Source organism: Mercenaria mercenaria, chromosome 3 (assembly GCF_021730395.1).
Source record: "Mercenaria mercenaria strain notata chromosome 3, MADL_Memer_1, whole genome shotgun sequence".
Taxonomy (NCBI): domain Eukaryota; kingdom Metazoa; phylum Mollusca; class Bivalvia; order Venerida; family Veneridae; genus Mercenaria; species Mercenaria mercenaria.
This window is the reverse complement of record NC_069363.1, coordinates 85,870,322-85,881,155: the sequence shown is the minus strand read 5'-3', so window position 1 is coordinate 85,881,155 and position 10,834 is coordinate 85,870,322. Positions and strand designations below refer to the sequence as shown.

At 34.5% G+C, this 10,834-nt stretch overlaps 1 protein-coding gene across 15 annotated transcripts in view; it reads right to left on the bottom strand.

Moving 5' to 3' along the window:
- Positions 1-546: 546 nt before the first annotated feature.
- LOC123524192 (band 4.1-like protein 1) overlaps positions 547-10,834 on the bottom strand; it is a 239,220-nt gene continuing 228,932 nt past the window's right edge. For all 15 annotated transcript variants that reach the window (XM_053539112.1, XM_053539111.1, XM_053539116.1 and 12 more), the window contains 10 exons: positions 10,026-10,187; positions 8,662-8,823; positions 7,727-7,885; positions 6,782-6,943; positions 6,257-6,418; positions 5,480-5,641; positions 4,934-5,095; positions 3,109-3,210; positions 2,602-2,772; positions 547-816 (listed from right to left, as the gene is read on the bottom strand). In XM_053539112.1, coding sequence (XP_053395087.1) covers positions 562-816; positions 2,602-2,772; positions 3,109-3,210; positions 4,934-5,095; positions 5,480-5,641; positions 6,257-6,418; positions 6,782-6,943; positions 7,727-7,885; positions 8,662-8,823; positions 10,026-10,187 — 1,659 coding nt within the window. In that variant the 3' untranslated portion in view covers positions 547-561. The remainder of the gene's footprint in view (positions 817-2,601; positions 2,773-3,108; positions 3,211-4,933; positions 5,096-5,479; positions 5,642-6,256; positions 6,419-6,781; positions 6,944-7,726; positions 7,886-8,661; positions 8,824-10,025; positions 10,188-10,834) is intronic.

Sequence of the window (10,834 nt, the reverse complement as noted above, 5' to 3'; positions counted from 1 at the left end):
ACAATCTGATAGATTTATAAACAGGTATGGATTGAATTTAAATTTATGTAAATTTTGCCATAAACTTCTTTAATAGAGAACAGAAATCTCCTTGCCTTAACTAATGCTTCCATTCAGTTGACTGCAACTACAATCTGATAGATTTATAAACAGGTATGGATTGAATTTAAATTTATGTAAATTTTGCCATAAACTTCTTTAATAGAGAACAGAAATCTCTTTGCCTTAACTAATGCTTCCATTCAGTTGACTGCAACTACAATCTGATAGATTTATAAACAGGTATGGATTGAATTTAAATTTATGTAAATTTTGCCATAAACTTCTTTAATAGAGAACAGAAATCTATTTGCCTTAACTAATGCTTCCATTCAGTTGACTGCAACTACAATCTGATAGATTTATAAACAGGTATGGATTGAATTTAAATTTATGTAAATTTTGCCATAAACTTCTTTAATAGAGAACAGAAATCTCTTTGCCTTAACTAATGCTTCCATTCAGTTGACTGCAACTACTTCTGAACATGCTTAAAAAAAAAAAAAAGGTTTAGCAATGTGATTAGGTTAAGAGGGATAGACTGTTGTATGCTAGCCATTCCACAACCCTTACTGTGGTAGTATCGATGGTCTGTGATTTAGTGGTCACCGAATGAGCGCTGACTAAAATACTTTCTTCTGTTTCATACGGTATCCCATCTTTTTCGTATGTTACCTTATGCGTCTTTGTTTCGACAATGGGAATATTGGACGTAGATCGAGGCACATCATTCATATCCGGACTGTACTTGTAGGATTCTGTCTTCACCGTAACAGGCTGGGTATAAAAATAGTGACACTTATTCTGATAAATGTCTCAAAATGTACCGCATGTAGTGGGTATTTTCGTAGAATGAAAAAAAAAATATGTTTTAAAGTTCTGCAAACCGTTAATTTTATGACAAATACATTCTTTCACTTTTAACAAACTGGTAAACATGTAGGATATAAGGTGACCATTTGTAAACAAACTTTTTATTGCAATGAACTAAATACTGTTGAACATTCTTGTGAATAAAAATCCAACCAGTGAAAACTAACATAATCTCATTTGTAACTCCTTTCTTTTTTGAGGCCCCATTAAGGGATGACCCCATTTATTTGCCCCGTCATAGGCAATGTAGGAGTCCTCTTTTCAATCTTGAACTTGAAATGGTGAACAAATTGCTGACAAAAGGCTTTTTGAATGGTATTTAACTGCATGCTGAAAGAAATGCTCTATACATGTAGTGTAAGTCAACTTTGAGAATACTGACACAGTTACAAATTTATCTCAAAAGTTCAATTCTGAAAAGTAACATCCTGCTTACTCATATTATTTCGGATTTCAAAGGAATGAAATTATATTCTCCTTTTTCTCACAAGCTCAACAGACAAAGCATTATTTCTGACCTGAAACTAACTCAAATGTTCTCTTAAGTTTTAGAAGATAAACATATAAGAAAATACTTTGCATGGGAAAAAAACTATTTGGATTAAAGAACAGACCCTATTACTTAACAAGAGCTGTCAGTGGACAGCGCGCTCGACTATTCTCAGTGCTTGATAGTATAATACAAGCTATGAGTAAAACTTTAACATTACAATAAGCATATTCTAAGTCGCAAAAGGGGCCATAATTCAGTCAAATTGCTTGATAAAGTTGCCTCCTCCTTTTTACAGACTGGGGTCATGATGGTAAACAAGTATGCAAAATATGAAAGCAATATCTCAATGGACTTTGAAAATATTTGGGGTGGTACGCAAACTTTAACATTACAATAAGCATATTCTAAGTCGAAAAGGGGCCATAATTCAGTCAAAATGCTTGATAGAGTTGCCTCCTCCTTTTACAGACTGGGGTCATGATGGTAAACAAGTATGCAAAATATGAAGCAACATCTCAATGGACTTTGAAAATATTTGGGGTGGTACGCAAACTTTAACATTTATTCTAAGTCGAAAAGGGGCCATAATTCAGTCAAAATGCTTGATAGAGTTGCCTCCTCCTTTTTACAGACTGGGGTCATGATGGTAAACAAGAATGCAAAATATGAAAGCAATATCTCAATGGACTTTGAAAATATTTGGGGTGGTACGCAAACTTTACCATTACAATAAGCATATTCTAAGTCGAAAAGGGGCCATAACTCAGACAAAAAAATGCTTGATAGAGTTGCCTCCTCCTTTTTACAGACTGAGGTCATGATGGTTAACAAGTATGCAAAATATGAAAGCAATATCTCAATGGACTTTGAAAATATTTGGGGTGGTACGCAAACTTCAACATTTATTCTTCGAATAGTCGAGCTAAAAAACAAACAACTATAGATCAGTTCACAAACGTCCATTTGTAAAGTAAGAAAATGAACCATACAGTGAGAAAATGCGCCTCACTGTAAAACTGGACCTTACTGCAGGTAAGCATCATCAATCAAGAAATATAAAGCGTTCTTTCTTTTTTTACCTTTTTCACAAAATTGTTCCCAATAGTTAGCCTTTGCTCAGAAAGGCAGAGTTCTGAGGCACATTTTCTCTTGGCCTTGCTCAAATAATTAACAAAGTAAGTATCATATATCCCTACCACTCCAGTGTGACTATTGATCAGACTGTCCTCTGTATCATAAGCACCAGAGCCCCGTGGTTTCTTAGCAACCGGTGGCGGCACCTTCTTCCTGCCGAGAGAATCAACATCTGTTTCGCCTACTGGTTCGAAGAATGGCATTGGTTCCTCTCTTGGCTTGCTCTTCGTAGCCTAATATAGAAATGAATGAAAATCAAAATGTGTCCATAAATATTCATATGCTGGAGTTGAAGTACATTACCAAATCAACATGGACTTATGGTCTTATACCAATGCACCCTGGTTTCATTTAAAGCTTACAATGCAACAAAGAATTTTCAGTATCAGTCAAAGAAACAACAATAATCTCTGCCAATCTTATTCTTATTTAGAGATGCTAGATCTGTTCTTACCAAAGTAGTCTTGCAAAATCATAATCATTTTAACCTGCGGAAAGTAATATCACATACTTAAATACGGTGTGGCAAATGTGAATTACGAGATTTTTATTTTCAAAAAGTTTTGTACCGTTGTTGATGGTTCAACAGGAATGAATTCTAGCTTTCTATCTATTGACTTGTAACCTCCAATTCTTAAACCATAATCCATGTCTCCATATCCTCTACCAGCCTGAAAGAAACACAGAAATTGTTAAACCTGAACTTTTTAACAATCCGCATTAACAAGAGCTGTCTGTAAGACAGCCAAGCTCGTCTATTCGAAATATTGACCTAGAAGCAGGAAAATATTACCCAAAAAAGTTCAATATCAAAAGAGTTTTAAGTTCAAAAGTGGGAATAATTTGACCAAAATGCATATCAGTTATGGGACTTGCTGCTATCAACTAGTTTTATAACCCCGAAGGCACAAGAGAAGTTTCAATTAAATATCTGCATTAGTTTTGGAGATAGTAACTTGCATGTAAAACTTTAACCAGAATTTTCAAAGTCCAAAAGGGGGCATAATTTGCCCAAAATACATGCCAGAGTTATGGGACTTGATCCAGTGAGGTTAGTAATTGATCTAGAAAAAGAAAAAATAAGTTTCAAATCTATATGCCTTTTAGTAATAGCTGTATGTACTTGCACGCAAAACTTTAACCAGAATTTGCTAAGTCCAAAAGGGGGCATAATTTGGCCAAAATGAAGGTCAGAGTTATGGGACTTGATCCTATCAACTAGTTTTATAACCCCAAAGACACATGTGAAGTTTCAAATCAATATCTGCATTAGTTTTGGAGATAATAACTTGCATGTAAAACTTTAACCAAAATTTTCTAAGTCTAAAAGGGGGCATAATTTGCTCAAAAAACATGTCAGAGTTATGGGACTTGACCCAGTGAGGTTGGTAATTGATCTAGAAATAGAAAAAAGAATTTTTAAATCTATATGCCTTTTAGAAATAGTTGTATGTACTTGCACGCAAAACTTTAACCAGAATTTTCTAAGTCCAAAAGGGGGCATAATTTGGCCAAAATGAAAGTCAGAGTTATGGGACTTGCTGCTATCAACTAGTTTTATAACCCCGAAGACACATGTGAAGTTTCAAATCAATATCTGCATTAGTTTTGGAGATAGTAACTTGCATGTAAAACTTTAACCAAAATTTTCTAAGTCCAAAAGGGGGCATAATTTGCTACAAATACATGTCAGAGTTATGGGACTTGACCCAGAGAGGTTGGTAATTGACCTAGAAAAAGAAGAAATAAGTTTCAAAGCTATATGCCTTTCATTGATGGCTGTATGTACTTGCATGCAAAAACTTAACCAAGGTGTGACGCCGACGCCGACGCCGACGCCGACGCCAGGGTGAGTAGAATAGCTAGACTATTCTTTGAATAGTCGAGCTAAAAATACTGTTAAAATTTTAAAACAAATTGGAACAGCATTTGGTTCTTCAAAGCAAGCTTAAGGTTTGCTATATGTTACATAAGCAAAAAAAAAACAAAAAACAAACCCAAAATTTTAAGAAATTTTACTTTAACCATTTTTCCATGTTAATTCTAAAAATTCATTGGAACTCAATTTACTAAATTTACTCACCAATAAAACAAAACCTTTCCCTTAAAAATTAAATCTTAAAGCATCACCTCACCTAATATGCAAGTTAATGTTACAGACATAAAATCTAAGTAATTTAGGGACCCCGTCTTATAGATGGATCACCTTATAGGCAGGTGAATATGGTACTCAAAAGTCATTCAGACTGAAATTATAGAATTACAAGTATAAAATGAATAATTAATTAATTAACTGGATTGTGTACTGACAAATTACATAGAACTTGGGCTTGAAACGAGACAAAGTCAGGGAATTTTCGATATGCTCACTGGTTCAAATTTTTTGCTACCTACCTGAACATTAACATATTCGTTAAACCATTTGGCCCTCTGAAGTTCTGTATCAACAGCGTGGTATCGTGGATCTCTGTCAATGTGATGCTTGGACTGATGCCATTCCGAATAACTGGTGATAGCAGGGGTATCTTGTAGCAGCTGAACGTAATTGGCCCTTTTCTGCAAAACAACAACAGTAGTTGAACATAATAACCAGCTCTTTTCCAGTAAAAAAGAAATTAGCAACAGAAGTTGAACATAACCAGCTTTTTCCAGAAAATCAATAGTTTCTATACCTCTAGTTGGAAAAAAAAAGTTTACCTAAAAGGTTGTTTTATTTAGAAACACCTCTCTCATAATGCATTTAAATTAATCAATGGTCACTAAATTCCCATTTAACCTCTAAACTCATAAAATAAATGCAAAGAATTCTGGTCACAACAGCGAAAAATTATCAAAATCACTAAATAAGCTAATATCAATCCCTCAAAAATAATTCAGATCTTACAGTATGCCTGCATGCATTTCAATTCAGCATTTATACTTTAACAGTAAGATTCTTACCAAGTCTTGAATATAATTATTGAAGTATTTTTCTCTTTGAGCTTCTGTATCTACATTCTGGAATCTCTGGTCATGTGACAGTTCAGCTTTAACATCATCATATCGTGTGTAACTTGTTATATCGGGAGTCTCCCTCAACAGTTCTCTGAATTCTTCTTTTTTCTGTATGAAACAATTCCAGATAAAGAGTTGACCATACATAAAAGCTGTATATATGAATATACCCCTATATTAGTATTAACACTATATCAATATGAAATCATGAAATTTACAACAGACAATATCTAAGAAATTTTTCCAGCCTGTCACCTGGCTTCCAAAGGCCCATAAATTTCATACTTCATGCTATAAAAAAACTTGAGTGATGATAAACACCTTTTAGACGTATCTATCTTATAATTCAAAGCAGTTCGGTAATAATTTAGAACTGTCTTTACTTTAAGCAGTAAAGGATACACAAATATTTGACAGTATAGAAAGAAATGATTATATTTAAACAACTTTACCATATCAAATGTGTAGCATTCAATGGTACAAATAAACATGATAATATCTACTAGGAAATAAAATTCCTGATAAAATAAAATTGTAGCTTAAAGGAATTAATTTAAGTCTTAATATAATATTCATTTTAATCACTGAGCAACTTCCACAATAAAACCAAGAAAACAGTCACAGCACAATCTGTAAAAGTGTAAAACTAAAGATTGTATAGCCAATGCACAATCCATAACATCACCTATGCCCTTGTTTAAACAGATGATCATAATTACTAACCAAATTTTGTATATATTCATCAAAGTAATCTTGTCTTTGAGAATCTGTTGGAACTGCTTGGTATCTATAATCGTACTCCAAATCTGCCTTTACATCGTCCCAGCGGGCATAACTGTGCACAGAGGGTGACTCTTTCAGTAACTGCATAAACTCAGATTTAATCTGAAAATACAGAAGTAAGGCATTATGGCCTATACTGCTATACTGCTTTTCCAGTGGAAAGCATTCAAAAAGTTAGGCAGCAGCAGCAGCATCAGCATCAACAATAATGGAAAAACTGGCATTACATCTGGTAGGGAGTTAGAAACGTTTGACAAGTGGTTGCATAATTATGCTCCATATTTCACTGGAATGTTTTTGTTGTAAACATTCACATATACTTCTTTCCTAACAACACCACAGTATCTTAGTTGAGATTTTAAATATGGTAACCATGAGTACCGGTGCAACTTTTATTTTTCTGAATTTATATGTTTCTTCCTAGGGTCAGCATAAACACACTACAAGCAATAAACATGAACTTACAAGGCCCTGCACATATTCGTTAAACCATGCTTTTCTTCGAGCCTCACTTGCAACTGCCTGGAATCTGCGGTCATTGTCAATTTCCTGTCGTGCCTCGGGCCATGTAGATTGACTATGAATAGTTGGTGTCTCACGCAATAAACGCATAAAGTCCGATTTCAACTGCAAAAGAACAGATCAATATAACAATGTGTCAATGTTAAACTTTAAAGTACATTGGTAAAACTGTAAGGACAACAGCACTGCTTGCAATAGCTCAAGCTCTGATAAAATGCAACATTGGGAAAGAAGACGAGAGTTCAGGTTTTTGGTCTACATACTTGCCTACTAATAATATGAAGTTTCAAAGCTACAGTTCTCCTAGCAGACATGAAAAGCTGACCTTAACGCAACATTTCATACAAAAAAATATCAATTTTAAAAGTGCCAAAGGAAAGTCTTTTAAAATGTATGCAGAAATTATGGCTCTTCGCTTACTTACTATATTCCTTATACCTAATGAGGATAAAGCAAACATAATTTACTAACTTTTAGCTCTTACAAAGTTCAGGAAATATTGATCCAAAGAACAATCAACAAAGAAATACCAACATGTAAATCTTTTGGAAAAGCCATGTTACCATTCTAGGCCAGTGTCGCAAGCTGCAAACACCTTTTGAATACTGATCACTTATACCAAGTATGAGCCGCACCATGAGAAAACCAACATAGTGCATTTGCGACCAGCATGGATCCAGACCAGCCTGCGAATCTGCGCAGTCTGGTCAGGATCCATGCTGTTCGCTAACGGTTTCTCTAATTGCAATAGACTTTGAAGCAAATGCTGGATCCTGGTCTGGATCCATGTTGGGTGCAAACACACTATGTTGGTTTTCCTGTGGCGCGGCTCATATGATAATAGTAAAGTTCAACACAGATAAGATAGGACATCTCAATATGTCTTACCAAATCGTCAACATATTCTTTAAACCATTTCCTTCTAGCACTCTTGTCTACAGCCTTGTATCGTGGATCATGACTAATTTTATGTTCTACATCCTCCAAACGTGATGTACTGGTAATGTCTGGGGTCTCCCTTAGTAACTGCATGAAGTCTTCCTTTAACTGTAAAAACAAAATAATTACACATTTCGTATGGATGGCAAATGAGAATGGATTAAAACCAAACGAAACACTGTGAAATAATTAATACTCGTGAGGAACTAATTTTCGTGCATTTTGTGGTTCCACACAAATAAAAAGCAAACAGAAAGTTTCTATTCTTCTATCTCAATACTATATATAAGGTGGAAATCCATGAATTCGTATCCCAATGAAATTGCCATTTAACAAGTATATATCCATTGGCATAGTAATGTGCATGCCATATGTTATCTTAGTTACTGACAAGTTTTGGCCATTATGTAGTCAGTAATTTATCCTATTGTCGGACAATCCTAAATCCAGAACAAGCCATCTTCACCTACTTAATCTTAGCAATAAGTAACATGTAAATTAAATCATGATTAATCAACAATCAAATGTGTTTTGTCCCGATTACTTTTGTAGAAACCTCTATTGTAAAAATGAACTATATTTAATAAGAAAAGTGAAAAAATGTACATGTATAACATTTTTCAGCAATTTCATTGTGTTTTGCTTACCTGTCACACATATATCGAGTTAGCAAAATAATGAAAATTGCAAACTTCCGTCGTGAAAGTAAGCAATAATCTACCTTTTTTACTCGAGCATGTCAGTAAAATCTAAGCAACATCATTTTTGCAGTAAATAACGATTTTAATTTTTCATCCATTATTCCATCCAAGTACCCCTTTTACAACTTGGACAATCATCTTCAGAAGTATGTACATGCTGTTTACACATAATAAATATCTTACCAAATCGGCTACATATTCGTTAAAATATTGTTCTCTCTGAGCGTCAGTATCTATGTTTACAAATCTGGGTTCATGTGCCAGTTTATGTTTTACATCATCATATTTTGAATAACTTGTTATATCCGGCGTCTCACTCAACAGCTCTTTAAATTCTTCTTTTTTCTGTAAGAAATGAATCAATATCAACAGCTAGTAATATACACATATATATATATATATATAAAAGTTCAATTTGTAAGGAATAAACATTGAACTTTTATATATTTTATACCTGCACAAGGATTTTACTGACTTTTTTAATATATATATATATATATATATATATATATATATATATATATATATAAAACTTAATGAAAATACTTCTTTACTATCAGCATTGTTATATTGTGAGGTATCAACAAAGCACCAGAGAAGTTTTGATTTTGTATCTGATTTCTGATCTCTCTGTCGTGGGGGCTTTGTCTCACTCTGTCCCTCTGGTCAGATCGCTCTGTGTCTGCACTAGTAGAGGATGAATTATGCGCCCTGTATGGCTGCATTTGAACTATGTAAAGCGCCTTTGAACGTGAAATTGATCATGAAAAGGGCGCTATATAAATCTGGTGTAATAATAATAAGTTTTACTGTTAGCTATAAAAACCTCTTAACTACTGCAATGAAACATTTTGTCAGATACAAATTAACCCATGCTTTCCTATGCATATTTTGGGCGCTTTTACAGAATTTTACCATTAATCAACATTGAAACAAGTAAATGATCTGAAAGCATGCAATTAAGGCTACTCAACAAAACTTCAGCAAAATCTAACTAGTGTTATCACTTAAAATGAAACAGTCCCACATGCTGATTTGATACAGGGAAGGTACAAATAATGTGATCATGACCTTTGGCCTATAACTTTTACTAACCTTGGACACAGTGATCTTGCTTGACAACTCTGCATGTCAATTTGATGATGACTTCCGACAGAAGTTATAATAAAATCCTTTTAATGGCTTTAACTGTTTAGAAAGTATGTGGAAATGTTAGTCACAAGGTTAAACCATTTATTTTTTACCCTGCTTTCCGACCTTTAGCCTACTGAGTCAGACTTGGATCATGCATGATTTTTACTGGATGAGGCTGATGAATATTCATGTGTATCGATCAAACTATCTGTACTTTGACCTCCCTGTGTGACCTTGACCCTACAACTCAATGACCTCTGTCATGTGATTCTTGCGGTGTTATGACCATGAACTTTAATTATTTGCTCAGGGGAAGGTATTATATATAAAACAACCAATCAATCAGCCAAAGGAAGCATTAGCCCCTCCTATCTGCAGGTACATTAACATAAGTTATATATATAAATACTAACCAAATTTTGTATATATTCGTCAAACCAATCCTCTCTTTGAGAATCTGTTGGAACTGCCTGGTATCGCTGATCATGCTCTAGATCGGGTTTCACATCATTCCAGCGGCACTGACTGTGCACAGTCGGGGTCTCTTTCAATAACTGCATAAACTCAGATTTAAGCTGAAATGCAAACGAAAACAATCTGAATAAATCATGTTTTTATGGGTCCCATGGTAACTGGCAAGAAATGGAAATGGAAACTTCCGATTCCATCGCCAAAAGAATTAATCTTGCTATCCCAAAATGACCAAACCCTAAATAGGAATCAAGCTTTTAAAATACACAAGTAATGTAAAGGATAAACATAAAATTTGGGTATCTTTTCATCTAACTTTAAATCTTAAAGTTTTAAGTTTTCTTTTCTTGTTGGCCAATAGCTATTCATAGCTATAAATGTTGTAATGTTGACACCAGACTATAAATAAAAATTTGTATTTTGTATCTAGTTTGTGCTGATGGTAAGGCAATTGTCTAAGGAATAAAGCAAACAAGGGGAGACAAGGGGAGACTTTGAGAAAGCTTGGAAATAGGAAAACTAACACTGAAAAGCTCTTGGGGAATGGTCAAGGAACAAGGTCATATGAGCCACGCCATGAGAAAACCAACAGAGTGGCTTTGCGACCAGCATGGATCCGGACCAGCCTGCGCATCTGCACAGTCTGGTCAGGATCCATGCTGTTCGCTTTTTGAAGACTACTGCAATTAGAGAAACCGTTAGCAAACAGCATGGATGCGCAGGCTGGTCTGGATCCATGCTGGTCGCAAAG